This window comes from Nannobrachium achirus (assembly GCF_963921795.1).
Source record: "Nannobrachium achirus genome assembly, chromosome: 11".
NCBI classification, from domain to species: domain Eukaryota; kingdom Metazoa; phylum Chordata; class Actinopteri; order Myctophiformes; family Myctophidae; genus Nannobrachium; species Nannobrachium achirus.
In genome coordinates, this window is record NC_137820.1 from 43,850,516 (window position 1) to 43,871,390 (window position 20,875).

The 20,875-nt window shown below is 44.6% G+C and overlaps 1 protein-coding gene across 6 annotated transcripts in view; it reads right to left on the minus strand.

The window, feature by feature from the left end:
- The window catches only part of hipk2 (homeodomain interacting protein kinase 2), a 150,102-nt gene that overhangs the window by 13,397 nt on the left and 115,830 nt on the right, over positions 1 to 20,875 (minus strand). For 3 of the 6 annotated variants that reach the window (XM_080737527.1, XM_080737528.1, XM_080737526.1), the window contains exons 7-10: positions 17,737 to 17,921; positions 16,456 to 16,813; positions 8,535 to 8,769; positions 5,983 to 6,104 (exon numbers count right to left, since the gene is read on the minus strand). In XM_080737527.1, the coding sequence (XP_080593653.1) occupies positions 5,983 to 6,104; positions 8,535 to 8,769; positions 16,456 to 16,813; positions 17,737 to 17,921 (900 nt within the window). The remainder of the gene's footprint in view (positions 1 to 5,982; positions 6,105 to 8,534; positions 8,770 to 16,455; positions 16,814 to 17,736; positions 17,922 to 20,875) is intronic. The other 3 variants (XM_080737531.1, XM_080737530.1, XM_080737529.1) reach the window with 2 other exon arrangements.

Consider the following 20,875-nt stretch of genomic DNA (forward strand, 5'->3'; position numbering starts at 1 on the left):
GGCGACCTCTAATGGACCCTTGTACAACTGCAGGTGGTCAGACCACAGCCACAGCCTTTTTATCAACATGTGCCATTAACACTCTAATTCAGTGGTTCTTACACTGGGGTCGTGGGGGGGGGGGTTCAGTGGATCCCCAGCAAAATGTGTACACATTTATTTTGTACACATTTGTACACATGGGCATTAGTCCGTGGACTAATGCACTTGCCATAGCACTTGACCTAGCATTAATGACCATTAAAGGTGCAAAGCTTATGCAAAGGATAAAATTTAAATGAGACAGCATGTTATTTAGACAGATGCCAGGTTCATGTGTTGACCTGGCATTCTATAGCTTGCACACGTTTCAATGTACATACTGTATAATTGCTTTCTTTTACATGAAAATGTTCAGACGGTTCTTGGTTTATCTACAGTATGATCCTAAATTACTGAGGCGCTGCTCTGTCTCTATGGATTTGATGCATTACCTCGTGTTTACCATTGCTCACTGCAAGTCGCTCTGGATTCATTAAATTGTAAATTGTAATGCGATTCAAACTGGGGGTCCTTGAAATTAATTCCAATCCATCCATCCATCCATCCCTCCCTCCCTCCCTCCCTCCCTCCCTCCCTCCATCCATCCATCCATCCTTCCCTCTCTCCATCTCATCTCATCTCTCTCTCTCTCCCTCCCTATCTATCTATCTCCATGGCCACTCCACATTCCTGTGTGTCGCTGCCTGGTGGGTGTGTGTCTGTGTTGTGTAACTGGCCTGTCTGCCCCCTGAAACGGTAACCCAGTTAGGAGGAGTCCCCCCCATCCACCCACCCCGCTTCCCTTTCTTCTCGGCACCCAAAGTGATCGCCGCGGCAGCGCAGAACCCCCCCTCCCCTCCCCCCCCCCACCACCATCGACACCACCCCGGACCCCCTCGCCTCCCGCGGGGTGAAAACCCTTTGTCACCTCGGGGCTCTGAAAGCCTGGGCTCTCTGCACTCCACCAATTGTTTCCACATTTTCTGCATTCCTGCTCGGGATAAAAGTCCTGCAGGCTAGCCCTCCATCCCTCCCTCCCTGCCTCCCTGCCTCCCTAGTGGAGAGTAACTAAGTACATTCATTTACACCAGTACTGTAACTTTTAGTACAAGGGTCTTCAACAGGGGGTCCGGGACCCCTAGGGGGTCCTCAGAGTTACTACAGGGGGTCCTTCAAATCTTTGTGATAGAAACCTTTTTCTCCTTTTTTATATGCATTCACTTGAACCCTAATCTCCATATTCTGAGAACTTTAGCCAAAAATAGCAGATCTACAAGCTCACAACGCCTCGCGCTGCGAGGCGTTATGAGCTTGTAGATCGGCTATTTTCGACAAAGAGTTTTTCGTCTAGACGTGGAAAAATAGGAGACCAAGTACAGAGTGAAAGGTCAAATGTATTAAGTATTGACAGTTCAAGTGGTTAAATGTCTGAAAACACAAATTGACACAAATCCAAAATACACGATGATTGTGCTGTCAAACGATGAAACTATATGGAATCTATGATAAGGTTGTGGGCGTCCCTGCTTAATCTCTCTCTCAACTCAATTAATATAATCCTTTGATGAGGTCAGTTATTTTGTTAGATTAAGATAAGTGTTATTACGAAACATGCATTAACCAGTTAAGCCCTGTTTTTATATCCTTCGTCTTATATTATATCCGATCTACAAGCAATTTTCTATTGTTTTCTATTTTCTATTGTACTTTGTATTTATATTTTATATCATCGCAGTCTGGCAGAAACCTCATACGTCAATATTTCAACGTGCATGTTTTTTCGTAAATGAATGCCCTCATATACAAGAGTGTCACACAAAAGCGTTGAAAATAGACGATCTACAAGCTCTTTGAAAAAGAAAGTGTCGCGACGCATTGTGAGCTTGTAGATCTGCTATTTTCAAATGGCCGTATATACTGTAGGACTAAAGTGGTTTATTTATGTTTTGTGATGAAATAAAAAATCTACAAAGTAACTAGTAACTAAAGTTTTCAAGTAATTGCAGTCGAGAAAAACATTTAAAAGTTGCCTCTGAGATGTAGAGGAGTGGACATAAAGTACTGAAAATTGTAAACGCTCCAGTAAAGTAAAAAGATCTAAAATCTAAATTGTACTCAAAGGACGACTCTTAGGAGAGGTGTGGGCAGTTCAAAAACCCATCTGCCAGTGACATCATCGTTAGGCAGATTCTTTTTAAGCTTTCTTTTTTAATATTTCAATTTTTATTATCACGAGAACAATGGCTTCCTTTGTAACATTGCAACTTTTCAGGAATAGAAAGCCTGCAGTTTCTGTTAGCTTGGATTCACCGTTGATGATGTCACTGACAGACGGGTTTCTGAACTGCCCACAGCCCTCCTATGAGACACAAACCAAGTGTGCTATTTTATCATGAACATTAGTGAGGACCAATTATATGAAGATAGGTTGAAAAGTGGTGATGATGTCCTTTAAGTACAGTAGTTACTGTAAGTAAATGTACTGAGTTACTTTACACCACCCCTCCTCATCCATGCCGCCCCCTGTGTGTCTCTCTCTCTCTCTCTCTGCACTGATCCCAGCCTGCATGGGTGCACAGGGTAGGCAAGGCCAAATGCACCGGAGAGACAGACTGCTACTGAGAGAGGCAAACACACTACCCCAGGGGTCTTCAACGTTTTCAGGCCAAGGACCCCTTAGTTGAGAGAGAGATGAAGCAGGGACCCCCACAACCTTTTCATAGATTCCATATAGTTTCATCGTTTGACAGCACAATCATCAGTGTATTTTGGATTCATGTCAATTTGTATTTTCAGATATTCAACCACTTGAACCGTCAATACTTAATAAACTTGACCTTTCACTCTGTACTTAATCTGCTATTTTTCCCCTCTACACCAAAGCTCTTTGCCAAAAATAGCCGATCTACAAGCTCACAACGCCTCGCAGATCTGCTATTTTTGGCTAAAGTTCTCAGAATAAGGACACTAGGGTTCAAGTGGTTAATATAAAAAAAGAAGAAAAAAAAGGTTCTATCACACAAAGATCTGGAGGACCCCCTGTAGTAACTCTGAGGACCTCCTAGGGGTCCCGGACCCCCTGTTGAAGACCCCTGTACTACCCAGTGGAGACCTCCCACGGTAGAAGGAAACATGCACGCGCACACACACGCATGCACGCACGCACGGTCGCACGCGCACACGTGTATACCACACAACCAGTTATTAGGTGTGCAGCTCGCTGGCCTATATAAACCATCTGCTTGTGTTAACTACAGTCTGCAGTTGTTTAACATGTGTGGAGGTTATGGTGGTTGTGTGCTGGTGGTAACCATACATTGTGGCGCGTCGTAAAGCTTGTGAATCGGCTATATGTTGAAACTGTTAGCCTATACACTACGGCAATGTGCGAAATAGGAACGCCATGGGTTGAAGGAGGTTTAATTTCACTGTACTAGCTAAAAATTGGCTAATCTTAAGATTCAGATCCACTGGAAAAGATATTCAAATGTTTTACTTAAGTAAAAGTATCAATACTGCAATGTAGAAATACTCTGTTAAAAGCAAAAGTCCGGAATTCAAATTTCACTTGAGTAAAAGTACAAGAGTATTGGTATCAGAATGTAAATTCAAAAGTAGAAAGTTCTAATTGTGCAGAATGTCCCATTTCACAAGTGTACAAATGTACCGTACAAAGCAACAAGTAACTCAAGTTTTCAAATAATTGAAGTGGAGTAGAAGTACAATATTTGCCTCTTAGATGTAGCGCAGAGTAGAAGTAAAAGTACAGAAAACTGGAAATACTCCAGTAAAGTAAAAGAAATACCTAAAAATTGTACTTGGGTCATTACTTGAGTAAATGTACTTAGTTACTACACCATTGTTCAGATCCTAGGTTTGTTTCTCCCCACCTGCAGCACAGACACTTTCAGCACCAGATCTAACATAACAACTACGGTATGAGCTTCTCTTAAAGGGGTTCCCTGGCACAAACGCTTTTCAAGTGAGAGGTTAACTTAATACTTGTCAATGTTGGTGTCCTTGACATGTCTGAGAACCACTGGTTTTATGGGATGTGGGCATCATAATCGTCTCTGTCGGGTGGAAACCTTGTATGTCCAAAACTATTTTAGTTATTTTTCAGGATTAAAATGAACAAAACAGTGAAAGCAGTAGCGTCGCACAAAAGCATCAAAAGTAGCAGCTTTGCAAGATCGAAATGCGGTGTGAGCTTGTCGATCTAGTATTTTTGATGCTTTCGAGCGGCGCTGGAATATGATCAAGTACAAGTAGGGCGTTAATTGACAAAAAACAACAACACAAACGGTTAGAATATAGAGATAGGAGGTTTCTGCCCGACAGCAACGATATGTAAACACACAGACATTTTCCCCCTCCACTAGACACGGTAGTTAAGGTCAACGACAGTGGTCTTTGATTGGTCCATGTTATACACACTAGGCTTGGTTAGAGTTCTTTGATTGGTCCATGATATGCACACTAGGCTGGTGATGTTGTGAACCCCCTGCTTCCTCACTGGATCCTCTGAGGCCTGTAATTTGGAGCGGCTGACTTGGAAGAAGCCCTGGAGCTTAATCACCATTTGGTATCTGACAGATTAGCCCTCTCCATAGGAACACTGACACACACACACACACACACACACACACACACACACACACGCATGCCATGCACGCATGCATGCACATACGTTTATTACTATACTTTAAAAGGACACAAACATCTTAGGATAGTAGATTGCGGACATGACATCAACGCACAACCAAATATAGAGAATAAGTAAAACGGGAAGCCTACAAACCCTACATCTAACCTCTAAATGTCTAATCTTAACACTAATCCCAAACTCAATCTTTGCCTAATTGTAAAGCATAACTCCCCAAATCTCTTTTAACCACACAACAATCATTTCTCTTGAGGGGACCTCAAGAGAAAGGAGTCCTCACAATGTCTATTTTTCACATTCAACTATATTCGTGGGGACATTTGCTCCCCAAAAGTATATTAATACAAACGTGCACACACACACACGCGCATGCACGCACGCGTGCAGAGCTTTGCTGCTTGCCTGCCTACCGCATGATTAACTGGAGATAAGGGAACACTTCAAACTCCCAGGTTTTCTCAGAGATATTTAAAGCCCTCATGGAAATTTCCAGAGGGACAGAGGTGGCGATGACAGTGGCCGGCCTGTGTGTGTGTGTGTGTGTGTGTGTGTGTGTGTGTGTGTGTGTGTGTGTGTGTGTGTGTGTGTGTGTGTGTGTGTGTGTGTGTGCGCGTGTGCGTGTGCGCTTGCGTGCGTGCGTGCGTGCGTGTGTGTGCCATGCGTTCCTCCTTAACAGCCGCACTCCTGTTAGAGCCACTTAAGGCCTATATAATTCGTCCCTACGCATTTACCATTTTGTACCTATATTGACATGACATGCCCGAAATAGGCACGTAGGGGTTGGACACTGGTTAAATGTCTTCATGTGCATTAGACTCTGGCAGCCTCCAGGAGAGGGAGAGTAGAAGGAGAGAGAGAGAAGGGGGAGGGAACAGACAGACAAGGAGAGAGACAGACTAATGCATGGATGGTAGAGGTTTCTTTGAGTGCACGCAGGTACAAACAGCTGCCAGCAGGGGGCAGTGCCAAGAGCATTATTTGTTCCCCTATGGCTTGTTAGTGGTATGTCGTCTAGCTGTGGTTCTATCTTAACTGTGTGAAACTACAGATGTATGAAGCTGTGATTCTATCTTACCTGAGTGAAACTACAGATAATATGAAGCTGTGGTTCTATCTTACCTGAGTGAAACTACAGATAATATGAAGCTGTGGTTCTATCTTACCTGAGTGAAACTACAGATAATATGAAGCTGTGATTCTATCTTACCTGAGTGAAACTACAGATAATATGAAGCTGTGATTCTATCTTACCTGAGTGAAACTACAGATAATATGAAGCTGTGATTCTATCTTACCTGAGTGAGGAGACCAGGCTGGATCTGCAGGGGCTGACCGCCAGGTGCCTGCGTCACTATGGGAACGGCGTTATCCATACGCACCGAGTAACCAGTGTGCTTGGACGGGGATGCCTGCAGACCTGCATCCATGGAAAACACACACACGCACACGCACACGCACACACACACACACACACACACACACACACACACACACAAAACACACATGCACACGCACACACACTGTGTTACTATATTCGTGAGGACAATCAACATTTTAGGACCTAAAGCCGAAAATAGCTGAAAAATCTGAAAAGAGCAACTTGCGAGCTTATATGTCAGCTATTATCGGTGCGTGCCCCCCGGCATGAGACCACGTATAAATGAAACCTAACCTCTACATGCCTAATCCTAACATTAACCAGGGTTCCTGTGTAAATATTGCCGTAAAGCTTACTAGGATCTCCTTTTAGTTGACCTTGTATCAGTGAACTGTACTGTCATGAAACTGTACCTTTTCCTATGCAACCTTCTAATAAAGTCTTCAATCGATCAATTCAATCAAACAGCCATGATTGCTCTCTCTTGGGAGAGAAATCATGGTTTCTCAAACTCTACTATACCTGTGCCCCCACAAGTATAGTAATAAAGTACACACACACACACGAGCACTGGGGGACATCAACAATGCAGCACATCACGTCGACAACCCCCTACAGTCACTTGGCAAATTGTGCTTTTGTATGTGGGAAAAGCTTCAATACCCAGTCATGGAGGAGAACAGGCCCTATGTGTGTACAAATGCACACATTGATTTATCTGGATTCAGACACACCCCTGTGTCACTACTCACTACACACACAAATAACACACAAACCCATGGAAATAGGCAGTTGGGAGAAAAAAAAAGACTTGTAATAACGGTTTAAAATAACAACGATAAACATAATTTGAGCCCTATAGCCGTGAAGCCGGTGGACTGTGGCACAATAAAGACAGACAGGTGAGGAAAAAAGCCTCACGCAATGATATAAAGATTCCTCTGGAGTGACTAATTGCCTCGCCGGCTCGTTATTGGATCTAAAGTGTTTTACGGGCCGACGAGGGCCGTGGGCGTGTCAGGCACCGCTGCAGGAACACAAAGGGACACTTGCTTGTAAAAACGGAGCTATTTGACTATCTGTGGTACCAGCAGCACACCGCTATTTATAGCAGCCGTTCTCAACCCTTTTTTAATTACGATTCACAAGGCGTCGCCGTCGGGCAGAAACCTCTTGTCTCCATATTTTAACTTTTCGTGTTTTTTCACCCCCGTAAATTAACGACCTACTTGATCATGCTGCAGCGTCACACAAAAGTAGCAGATCCACGAGCGCGTTTCGAGCTTGTAGATCTGCAACGTTTGCTGTTTTTGAATTGTAATCCTGAAAAGGTACAGTTTTGGACATATGCGGTTTCCACACGACAGAGACGAATTACAATGTATAGTCATTTAGCATAATGTTCTTAACCAGAGCGACTTACAATAAGCAAGGTAAATACATACATGAAATGCAGAGAGAGACAGCAAAGTGCGAAGTAAACTGGGAGTAAGCCAAGACCTTAGCATCAGTCTAAATATACTATCAGAATAATAAGCTATAGAACCGAGTCAAACTAAATCTAATGCCTCAACTACTACAATTCTTGCTTGTCAGGGTGGGGGGGTTCAAATATGATTATTTTGGGGGCTCCCCAGTTCAAATGTGATTATTTTGGGGGCTCCCCAGTTCAAATGTGATTATTTTGGGGGGCTGCAGCCTGAAAAGGTCGGAAGAGGCCAGCTGGGATTAGTGCTGCTTTTAAACATTACATAATTCCTTCCAGACAAACACAGGAAGAACTAAGAGCAGGGACTTTCATTTCAGCTTTCGTCGTAGAGGCACTCTGTCCTGAGCTGCTCTCAAGAATAGCATGCAAGATGATAATCAGAAAAATAACATTAAAGAGCGGTCCACACACAGAATGATATCTATAAAAATAACTACTAACTAATACGGTATGTGTACATAAACATACTTAATCAAATATACAATCAACATCTAAGTACGTCTTTCAATGACAAGACAGGCACACCAAAAGAAGCTGGCTTGAGCACCGCGAGGCACGCCCGTGCAGTGCCAGCGCCAAGCGACGCAATGGCCGCGCTGTTGACTCAGTGCCGTCCGACTTGCATACCAATAGGGAGGGAATCAGTAATTTAATCTATTCCCAAGTTGCATAGTGTCCATATTTACACTTCGTCTCTCTCGAGTGGAAACCTCATATGTCCAAAACTGTTACTTTCCAGGATTTAAATTTTACTTTTGATGCTTTTGTGTGACGCTGTAGTACTATAAATGAAGACAGATTTTGATTAGCTGTCAGTGTTCGTCAAAGAGCTCTGAAATTGATCCTAACGATATCAATAACCACTGTTAAAGTTGTGGTGTGCACAATAAAAAAAGATCTAATGTATTTGTACTTTCCGCTATAGTTAGTGATCATGGTGTGGATCATGCTTGGTTCTATATCGAAGCCAGAACTCTTACCTTGGAAGCCGGGCGGGCAGACGATGAGCGCCTGCGGCCCGAAGGGGTCGGGCCGCGCGGCGCAGAGCTGCGGGGCCCCGGGGGGCCCCTGAAGGGGGATGCTCCGCTGGGCCACCGCTGCCATGGAGGCGGCGGAGGGCTGGTAGAGGGCAGACTGGTAGTTTAGGATGGAGACGTCGGGGTTGGCGAGGGAGAGAGTGGCATTGGTGGTGGAGGAGGGAGCCAGGCTGGTGGCCTAGAATGGAAATACCATGGTAAGCAAAATGAAGGTCATGAGAGCGGAGCTGCCAAGGGAAATAAAGTCAAGCGACTACGGCTGATCTACAAGCTCACAACGCGACGCGATCGGAGCTTGTAGATCTTCTATTTTCAAACAGACATTTTGGAGAAAAAAAATTCCAATGTTCACAATTTTTCAAAAATAGCAGATCTACAAGCTCGCAGCGCTGCACTCGGTGCCGCGCTGTGAGCTTGTATATCTGCTATTTTTCAACAGTTAAAGCATAAAATAATAATACAAGCTCACAACGCGACGCGATCGGAGCTTGTAGATCTTCTATTTTCAAAACATTTTGGAAACATTTTAACAACACAAATCTGGTCCCTGGCACAAATATCTTTTCAGATGTGGATAGTCTACTATACAAGGACAATCAGATATTCATTTGGGGTCCTTGACATGAAAATGTTTAAGAACCATGTGGTTTAAACAACATTTAGGAAGCAAGCCCAAATAAGCACCTACACTTTAGAAACAAACAAGCCAAAAACCTGCAACTACTAATATTTACAAGCAATAAGCAGACATGGCAACACTGGACAGGGGGCACAAGATGGGGGGGTCGGAAGCAGCAAGTTGAAAAGCAAGACAGCGAAACGACAGAACGCAAACTGTTTAGATGAAACAGCCTGGTTGATAGACGACGGGTTCAGCGACATGCAACTGGATCGGCTAGAGCGGCCATTTAACGGCACAATAGACAACAATCAGCCAATGTTGCAAGCTCAACACCTGTTTCATAAGGTTCCTTATTTCCCTGACTCACGTCGCTAAGGCAGCAAAAGTGCCGTTTGTAACATTGTAACGTGGCAGCTGCCCCCCAAAGCAAAATTATCATAATAATTTGTTATTCCAAACCTTTTTAATATTCCTTCGAGTCTTCCACATAAAGAAATTAGAGCAATAGGACCTTTAACTCTGAGTGTCAAATGTAATCAAATGAACCTATAAACACTGAGGAGTTTTACTGTGTAGAGATGAGGAAAATACAGATACTTGTAAAACAGATTTCCATGTTTATTGATGGGGCGCAGGGGTGAGGGGGGGTTGGTGCAATCACTCCTACATTTCCCATTACAATCAATCATCGAGAAGGCAAGCGAATGGCACGTGGCACATTAAGGTCTGTGATGTGATTACATATCCTACAATCAACATCGTGCACCTCTACAGGGAGGAAATGCATATTCCTTATCACCGCTGTCAACACAGAAACTCATATCTGCACATTTCAACTGTTTATGTTCGTAAATGAATGCCCTACGTTGCCATGCTACAGTCATCTGTCATTTCAAAAGGGAATTCAATGCAATCAGTAATGCAGGGGGGGGGGGGGGGGGGCACATTATTATTATTCTTTTTATTTTTTTTGGGGGGGGGGTTAGTTAATGGAGATCCAAAGGAACAATAAACACTGTCACACAAAAGTAGCAACAAAATAGCCATTCTACGTGCCCCTGATGGCCTACTGGTCTAGGCACATATACATAAGGCTTTGTGTAGCCTGCGGCAGGTCGCTGTTTCGATTCCCGAGCCAGGTTTGCCTCCCCCCATTTCCTGCCTGTCAATAAAGGTGTAAATAAGCCCTAAAAATAATAATATTAAAAAAAATAGCCGTTCTACAAGCACAAAACGTGATGTGTTTTGAGCTTGTAGATCTGCGATTTTTTGCTATTTCAATTCTGGAAAAACAGTTTGGCATATATTGCGGTTTCCACCCGACAGTGACGATATGCATGAATAGATTTCCTATCAGATGCATGCAGGGCAGTGCCTGCAACCCACACAGCCCTGTGGGCGTGTGCTGAACATCTATATTGCACATGTTCCTGGTGGAACAAAAGGTGCTTCCTGCTCGAATTAACAACATAAAACACTAAACATAAAGGACATGTTGCACATAAAGCCGAGTGATTGGGATCCGCACAGGCTTTAACCCCTGCAGTGCTGGGCAGGGACATGCAGATAATGTTAGAGAGGCAGAGGCTGAAATCTCTAAAAGGCTTTTTGGTGAAAATATTGAAAATAGCAGACCTCCAAGTGCTTGGAGGTCAGCTATTTTCTGTGCTTGGTACCACACTGAACTAAGCATAATCATGTCAATACTGGAGATGTGGCGTAACGGCATGGATTTCTACACAGAGAGGGCAATTCTTTCAACATAAGATGCTGCATTCAAGATCGGGAGAGTTAGGAAAAGTCAATTCTCTTGAACGCTGCCTTCAGGTATGGCATGGAAAGGGGGCATTTGCATTTCTTTCACCATAATAAAAACTGCATTTGTGGTCTGGAGAGGGCAATTTTTACAGATGGATAAAAGGGCAGGGGCTCAAGCCCCCTTTGATGTCTATGTGTGCACGTGCCTGGTGCTGGGTCAGAGAGAGAGGGGAGAGCGACAGAAAGGAACGACAGAGAGATATCACCACAGACAACAACACCTTTCTGGCAACACTAAGCTGCTTATTTCTTTTGTTCTTTTATTTAAGATATTGTTTTTAATATTGTTTGGACAGGAAACAGGGAGAGAGAGATGGGGAGAGACATGCGGTAAAGATGGATTCGAACGGGATTCGAATCCGTAATGCAACGTGAGGTGCCCGCTGCGCCAGGCCAGCACTCCGGGCCTACGCTGCTTATTTCAACGGAGATATTTTTGTTTTTGTCGCATTCTTAAGCCAATAATGTGAAGACCGGCAGAGACTCTTGTCCCCTAATGAGTCAACAGATGACCCGGTCATCAAATTATTGGTTCTGGCATGCGACAAAAACAAAAACATCTCCATGAATTCTAGGCTTCATGGGGTGTGTAATAAATTAATAGAAGATACGTCATTCTTCGGGTGAACTACACTTTTAACAAACAAACACCTGCCCTTACCAGTTATTAACCTTTTGTTCTCATTTTGTTAAATAGACTACTGTAAAAACTACAGCAGTGGTTCTCAAAGTGAGGTCCTCCCCAGCAAGATCGGGAAGAGTTCACTACACGATTTATTGATCTGCTTCTTTTTTTTCTTTGCCTATATGACATGCCGAGAAATTGTTGAAAGTGGTCAATTTCTCTAAAATGTCAGCAGCCAGCAGGTAAAGCAATGAGAGAATGAGAAAAGAATCAGATGTAAAAATATAAGACCTACCACCTACTGTACAGACAGTTCTGTGCTAAATCGAATAATCTAACAACTAAGATCTTTTCTTATGGCGGTCCCTGGAAGAAAATCTTTTCAAGCGGGGTTCCGCGTGGCCTAATAACTTCATCATCAATTTGGCAGTCCTTGACGTGAAAATGTTTGAGAACCGCTGGACTATTATAAATGTAAAACACAAAGTTGCAGACTCATAATCACGAACAGCCAGGCGTTTGACATTCAGCGCTCTTGACTTCATGCTACACAGCCGACAGGCATTAGGTAATTATACAAGCTCTAGGTATCTCCCCAGCGTGTGTATATAGCGCATTAATAACTGATGAGCAACACTACAGACGGCGAGAGAGGGAAACATCCTCGTTACAAACAAATGCTTTTAAGAGACACCGCTTGTGCTCTCATAGTATTTGTTCCCTGGCACTCCGACGTCTAATTTTAGCCCCTCTCATTAAAACCCATTTAGGCCTAGAATTATTGAATGCTTTAACCAGTGAAAAATAGCAGATATACAAGCTCACAGCGCGGCACCGAGTGCCGCGCTGCGAGCTTTTAGATCTGCTATTTTTGAAAAAGTGGTGAAAATGTGTGTAAATCTTTGAATATATGTATTTTTAAAGCGAACGTTTGTAACTCAAATTTTGCTTCTGGGTGGTCCCTGGAACTAGATATTTTGAGATGGGGGTCCGTGGCCAAATTCATATCATTTTGGGGGTCCTTCACATGAAAAGGTTTGAGAACCACTGACATGGTAGTCTCTCAAGAACAGACTAACTGAGCTCCAGTTAAGTGAAAAGGACCTTTTCTTTGACGATGGCTAGCCAGATTGCTGACATAGAAACATCGTTTTCTCAAAAAGCCTTAGAAGGATTCAAAAGACACTTATAGAATCGGGTCAAAATTCAAATTTTCACGATTTTTCAAAAATAGCAGATCTACAAGCTTGCAGCGCGGCACTCGGTGCCGCGCTGTGAGCTTGTAGATCTGCTATTTTTCAATAGTTAAAGCATAAAACAATGATACACAATAATGTGTACCCGTTCTAAATGGGTTAAGCCTTATGTAGGGGGGCAGGGGAGAAAGACACGGAGAGAGAGAGAGAGAGAGAGAGAGAGAGAGAGAGAGACGGCGGGCCGCTTTCATTTTTCATTTGCTCTCTTTAGCGTGTTCGATGAGCGCCAGGGGAGGGAACATAATCAATATGGCACCGTGGCATTCATCATAAACAAGCGTTTGGTTGCAGAGCTCGCACGGCGTGTGTTGTGTGAGTCAAAGATACATTCTTTTCTTTCTCGGGGGCTCCGAGAACGGAGATAAACTGGGAGAGATTGTAATGGCGCGACTGCTGCTGGCCTTACGCGTTCGCATACAGTAAGTGTCATTTCAGGAAAATAAGAGGGTGGCAAAAAATGTGATGGTTTAAGCATTTAAGCAAAGACATAGCCTATCTATGAACACATAACGTGTCATATCGCGTAAAAAAAATGCTGCTAGGTTATTGGTTTACCTATGATGCTAGATTATTGAGGCAATGCCCTACACACTGTCTCTATGCATGATGAATATTACCTTGTGTTCACCTTGCTTAGTGTAAATCGCCCTGGATTAAGAGCGTCTGCTAATTGTATATATAAGAGATTTTTTTGAATGCTCGCCTTTAATCATGGCACGCCCCCAAAATAGTGACGCCAGGCCTGAAAGTGGTTCATGAATGTAATGTTTGCATGTGTCTACAACACGTGTGTCTCATGTCACAAGTAGATGGACGGGGGCGTGCATTGAGAGGCACTTCAGCGCCCATCTGCATTCGGAGGTTAAATATGGACGTCAGGGACTGCAAAATGACACGCTCGCTTGCGCGAGCGCGCGGAGCAAGGTGCAGGAAGAACAGGCTTTAGAGAGGGGATGTGGAAACTGTTTAAATCAGCGCAAGATCAGGGTTTTTTAAGTCGTGGGGCGAGCTGGCTCGATATGTTTAGTGATAAAGAACTCTGTTCACTAGAGAGAGAGAGAGAGGGGGGGGGGGGGGGGGGGTAGAATTGTAACTATAAGCACAAATCTGAAAAACCCCGCACAGTGACGCCCGGTGATACCAGGAGAAGCAGAATGTCAGCAGTTTGAATTCACACACACACACACACACACACACACACACACACACACACACACACACACACACACACACACACACACACACACACACACACACACACACACACACACACACACACACACACACACACACACACACACTACACAGGGAAGCAGTGGTGTAAAGCACCACAGGCTGAAAAACCCACAGAAACAGGAGGCAAGAAGAGAGGAGGAGAGGGAGAGGGAGGGGAGAGACAGAGGAAGCCTCTGAAAAAAAAAAACAGAAAACGGGGGGATTCTTAAGGCCTGGAAGCAGCAGAATGCTAGGCCAGCAGGAAGCGAGGAGGGGGGGGGGGGGGGGGGGGGGCTGTCGTGTGTAATCAGCACTTTGGGACAATCCCACTGGACCCCGAGGCACGCAGACAGACAGACAGACAGACAGAGACACACAGACAGACAGACAGACAGACAGACAGACAGACAGACAGACAGACAGACAGACAGACAGATAGACAGACAGACACAATGAGACCTATAGTAATCTGCCACAACGTTTAACCACTTAAACTTCGTCATACGAATACCAGAGATCTACAAGCTCACGAGTTATGAACTTGTAGTTCTGGTATTTTATAGCTCTATAAACATTCTTTTTACCCATCCTTTCCCTCTACACCAGAAGTTTATCAACCATTGGAGTATTGTGGTGGTTTTGACTTGCAAACACACTGCCCTCTCGCTGTAGTTTTTGGTGATTTCACTGCTCGTTTTGGGCGACCAAAACAAAACAATCTTAGGTTGCGTCATACTGTATAAGAACTGTGTTCCAAAATTACAAACTTTTGGTATACTCTATAGAGGGAAATGATGGTTAAATCAATGAATCAGGGTCATTTGAACACTCTCAGAGTTAATAGTATAGTGTCCAGGAATTTAGACAAAAACGTCCACCACAAGTCACAACATGGCGATGATCCCTGAAGTGAACAAATGTCAAAGTGATATACTATGCCTTAGTACAGTCGTTCTCAACCTGTGGGTCGGGGGTCCCGAAATTATTTTGGGGGGTACCCACTCCCAGGTGATTAACTTAATGTGCAACATTGTTTTCTCCCTTAACAGTAAACAAACCAACATAAAGTGTAAGTGTTTAAGTGTCTGCACATGTCTAAAGTGACAATTTAAGGACTTTTTAATCCCTATAAAATGACAAATTAAAACATTGGTAAAATTGTCAAATATTAGAGGCAGAATTTGCAGATCTATCTATCGATCTATCGATCTATCTATCTATCGATCGATCCATCAGGGTGGTGGGGCGGTCAAAGTTAAAATGATTATTTGGGGGTCGCAGCCTGAACAGGTTGAGAACCACTGCCTTAGTGCATGTGTGAATGTAGTCAGTGGGCTGTACCTGCCTGGCTGTGTGTGAATGTAGTCAGTGGGTTGTACCTGGCTGTGTGTGAATGTAGTCAGTGGGCTGTACCTGGCTGTGTGTGAGTGTAGTCAGTGGGCTGTACCTGGCTGTGTGTGAATGTAGTCAGTGGGCTGTACCTGCCTGGCTGTGTGTGAGTGTAGTCAGTGGGTTGTACCTGGCTGTGTGTGAATGTAGTCAGTGGGCTGTACCTGGCTGTGTGTGAGTGTAGTCAGTGGGCTGTACCTGGCTGTGTGTGAATGTAGTCAGTGGGCTGTACCTGGCTGTGTGTGAATGTAGTCAGTGGGCTGTACCTGGCTGTGTGTGAGTGTAGTCAGTGGGTTGTACCTGGCTGTGTGTGAATGTACTCAGTGGGTTGTACCTGGCTGTGTGTGAATGTAGTCAGTGGGTTGTACCTGGCTGTGTGTGAATGTAGTCAGTGGGTTGTACCTGGCTGTGTGTGAATGTAGTCAGTGGGCTGTACCTGGCTGTGTGTGAGTGTAGTCAGTGGGTTGTACCTGGCTGTGTGTGAATGTACTCAGTGGGTTGTACCTGGCTGTGTGTGAATGTACTCAGTGGGTTGTACCTGGCTGTGTGTGAATGTAGTCAGTGGGCTGTACCTGGCTGTGTGTGAATGTAGTCAGTGGGCTGTACCTGGCTGTGTGTGAATGTAGTCAGTGGGCTGTACCTGGCTGTGTGTGAATGTACCGTAGTCAGTGGGCTGTACCTGGCTGTGTGTGAATGTAGTCAGTGGGCTGTACCTGGCTGGCTGTGTGTGAGTGTACTCAGTGGGCTGTACCTGGCTGGCTGTGTGTGAGTGTACTCAGTGGGCTGTACCTGGCTGGCTGTGTGTGAATGTACTCAGTGGGCTGTACCTGGCTGGCTGTGTGTGAATGTACCGTAGTCAGTGGGCTGTACCTGGCAGTGTGTGAGTGTACTCAGTGGGCTGTACCTGGCTGTGTGTGAGTGTACTGTGTGTGACTGTACCTGGCTGTGTGTGAGTGTACAGTACTCGGTTGGCTGTACCTGGCTGTGTGTGAACGTACAGTACTCGGTTGGCTGTACCTGGCTGTGTGTGAACGTACAGTACTCGGTTGGCTGTACCTGGCTGTCTGTGAACGTACAGTACTCGGTTGGCTGTACCTGGCTGTGTGTGAACGTACAGTACTCGGTTGGCTGTACCTGGCTGTGCACAGTGTTGAGCTGGCTGTTGAAGGTCATGGTGAGGTTGGTGGAGGTGCTGGGGGCCACGTGCGTGATGAAGGGTGTCTTGCTCTGGTTCACCGTGTCGTACATGTTGACGCGGCGCTTGCAGATCTCCATGTTCTGGAAGCTGGACTTGACACTGCCGAGGCGGACAAGAGAGGTAGAGAGGAGGGAGGGGGAGGGAGAGACAGAGAGGTGAGTGTTGTCCTATAAGTGTAGTGGGTATATTATTAGCCTATATACAGTATAACGTTCCTTTTTGAATTATTATTTCAAAACAAAATTTGACGATCTAAGAGCTGATTTTACACTCTTGTATGATCAAGTAGGTCATTAATTAAAAAAGAATATGTTAAACATGTTAAAATTATGGAGATTTGAGGTCTCTGCCTGACAACAGCAGTGATATTCCTTCATAATACACCAGGGGCTTTCAAACTTTTTCATGTCACGGACCCTCAAATTGACTTCCATTAGGTCAAGGCCCCATTTGAAATGAGTCTGCCCTGTAGCACCCTGATATGAAAAGGTGTTAAATTCCATTAAGGGTGCTGTAAGTCAGTTTCCTTGCCCCCCCCCCTTCTTACATTACACTGAAAAAAGCTGATCCCCCCCCCCCCCTACACACACACACACACCTGAAAATGTATTTTCTGATTACTAAAGAGATGGAGAGACTAGGAGAGCCCATGTTACTGAACAAACATGATCAGAATATTGTCGTTGTCGCGTGGGAACCTTGTATGTCCAAAACCGTTTGTTTAAAAATATACTTTCCGTTTTAACCATCACTTATACTTACTTTAAATTGACCAAATGTCATCATAATTGCAAATTGGAAATAGCTTCCCAGAATAGTAACTCTCTCTCTCTCTCTCTCTCTCTCTCTCTCTCTCTCTCTCTCTCTCTCTCTCTCTCTCTCTCTCTCTCTCTCTCCCAATAACAAACTCTTTTCAGAAGGGGGTCCATGGCCAAATACATTTTGGGGTCCTTGACAAGAAAACGTGTGAGAACCACTGATGTGTATAGAGAAGCTTAAAGGGGACAAACAGGAGGACGCACAGTGTGCTGTGTGGGAAATCCAGGAGGTGTGACATGGTGACAAACGGGTGGTTGAGGGTCTCGATGGGGGTGATCCTCTTGTCCGCGTCGATGGTCAGCATCTTGGTCAACAGGTCGATGAACTCTCTCCTGTCGGCCTTCTCTGCCAGCATGTCACTCCCCTCCAGGTCAGAGCTCATGTTCACCTGTGTAGACACATGCAGGTCACACACACACACACACACACACACACACACACACACACACACACACACACACACACACACACACACACACACGCACATGCACACGCGCATTAACTTCATGTGCAACAGGTTTGTTGCAGTTACCAAAAGTGTACCAAAAGTGTTTAGAGGGTATCTGTACATTTCTAAAGTGACAATTTAAGGACTCTTTAATTCCTCTAAAATGACAAATTAAACATTGTCTAAATTGTCAAATATTCTAGGCAGAAATTGTGAAAATAGAACCGTGTTATACAAAATGTAATGCTCATAAGCAAATAGTGCTCATCAGGGGAGGGGGTCTCCAGTTAAAATATGATTATTTTGGGGGTCGCGGCCTGAGAGGGTTGAGAACCCTGGTGGTAAATGATCTTGTCCCCATCATCATGTCCCACGACAAGGGAGCCTGTCTAACTCCTGGTCACATGTTGCCTAGCCTGGCGTAGCGTTTGGAAATCAGATCTCTGCCGACTGATACTTCTAAGGAGAATTCTAATCTAAATTCAGTACCGGTATATCAAAAATCTACATTAACAAACCATACGACCTCTGCTTTGAAAACCAATCCTGATACCAACCCAATATAAAGCTCACAAGCACTGCCACACGCTGTGAACTTGTAAATCAGCTATCTTCGGCGAATACATTTCATGTGGTTAAATGGTCTGAGAATACACATTAACAAACAAAAAAAACAATAATTTCCGCAACAGTGATGATAGTGCCGTCTAACAAGTCTATGAAACTACAGTATCTAATATGAACATATTTAATATGTAGTGGGGGTCCCTGCTTCAGTTTTAGCCCATTCATTTATTCAGATGTCACCTGATGTATCACTAGATAGAGATAGACCTTGGATTATTTGGCTACGAGAGACTGAGATGTTGACCAAGTCATTGAGGTATTAGGACCTGGCTGAGTCGTAATAAAAAAAAAACATGTTTTCAGTCTTATTTTCGGAGTGCGACACCCGCTCGCAACCGCGTACAACTCAGGCTGTATCCCGTCCAGCGTGTCGGCGCACAGAGGCCTATTAATGCTCACAAGGAGACATCAGTGAGGGCATCAGTTTGCGTCTCACACAGCCCAGTGATAACCTTGCACCTTACTGACATCATAAACATTTGCTCTAGTATTCATAGCTGGACGGACTGTTGAGACTGCACTTGAAATATCTCCCGGCGCCCCCGCCGAGATTTGTATCTTATTCACCGAGGTTAAAATAAATAACAAACTTGCAAACTTCAATAATAAATGCTGCCCGTTTGGTTGACGTGTAAAAAAATAAAAAGTTAAAGCCTTTCACAAAGGACACCATTTTGTGAGTAGCAACCCCCCCAAAAAAAGCTGACATGAGACAACTTAACCCAAATAGGCTCCATCGAGGCCCCTCCTGGGGAAGCAGCTTTGGGAGGCTTCAAACATTGCGGCAAGAGGTTGAAGGATAAATACTGGGCATGAAGGAAGATTTATCCTGGAATGGAAAGCTCCGTAGCAAGCAGGGATTGATTCACGGGGGGGAGGGGATGGTGATGATAGCACATAGGCCCAAGCATTGTGACTGCTGGGGACATGGAACTGGAGAATTGGGCCAAACAAGCCTCGCTATAACCCCAATCTGTAAGATGTCTCTCACATTTTCTTGTCCAGGAACCCCCAAATTGACGTGCATTTGGCAGCAGACCACCCATTTGATAGTTTTGTGCCAGGGACGCCCATAGGAGAAGATTTGTCAATAGTTGTCAGAATTTATCCGATCTGCAAGCTCAGCTATTTTAGAAAAGCCCCCCCAAAAATGAGGGCTTAAGTGTTTAAACAGTTCCTTGATTTTGCTACTGGGGATCCTGTGGAAGCCTTTCCAGGACTCCGGTGGGTCCTCGGACCCCACTTTGAGAACCAGCACCGCTACAAGGCAGGCACACAGAACAGGGACAGCAGCGACAGACAAGGCAGCCGGCCCGGTTTATTGTCATTCCCAATGCAGAGCCAGCGGCGCCTGTTTCTCATAAAGACACAATGCTTATCTACACGGCTGCTCCAGAGGCTATCGCACGCGCTGCCACTCAGCGCTGCAGATCTGATTCTGCTCCTCTCTGTCTCCCCCACAACAATGCATATCATTATTTGGGTCTGGTTTATTTTTTGGGGGGGTGGCGTATAGCCTCCCCCGTTCCTCTCTCTCTGCCTGCGCCGTGGCACCTCCGCCGAGCTGTGATAAAGGAAATAATCTTCGGAATGAGGTGAGAAATGATCACGCTGTCCTCTGAAAGAGGAAGAGATGACTTTGGGAGAAATGTAAGACAAGCTCTGGTTACAAATGCACTGAGTCCCGCAAGGAGGTGCGCTGCAGCATTCTGACCGTGGAGGTATGTATGGTGGTTCTCAAACATTTTCCATGTCAAAGACCCGCAAATTGATACGTAATCGGCCATTTGGAAACACTTTGCGCCAAGAACCTGAGAAGATTTGTCAACGTTTTTCAATTACATTTTTTTAAACTGCTGATCTGCAAGCTCACAACGTGTCACATCGCAACACATTGTGAGATTGTCTGTTTTTCAATAGCTGAAAAGTAACAGTGTCCCTGGACCGCACTTCATAAGAATCAGTAAGTAGGCCTACACAGCTTTACAAATCAGCGTAAGTCCCAGTGGGATGAACCGCAGAGGAGCGTTAAGAATAACAAACAAAAAGAAAGGGGTGAAAAAGAAGTGAAGGATGCAGTGAGGTCCTGGGCGGTCTCCCGCCTCCCATCAACAATCCTCACACACAGGGGCGTCAATTGGGTATGGCATGGGGTATGCAGCTGCCATACCCTGGGTCCAGGGGGAAAATAAAAGTTACTTATGAATATAAATCCATGAATGTTTCTTCTGTGCTGGTCATTATGTTGTTAAATTACAGTAAAATAA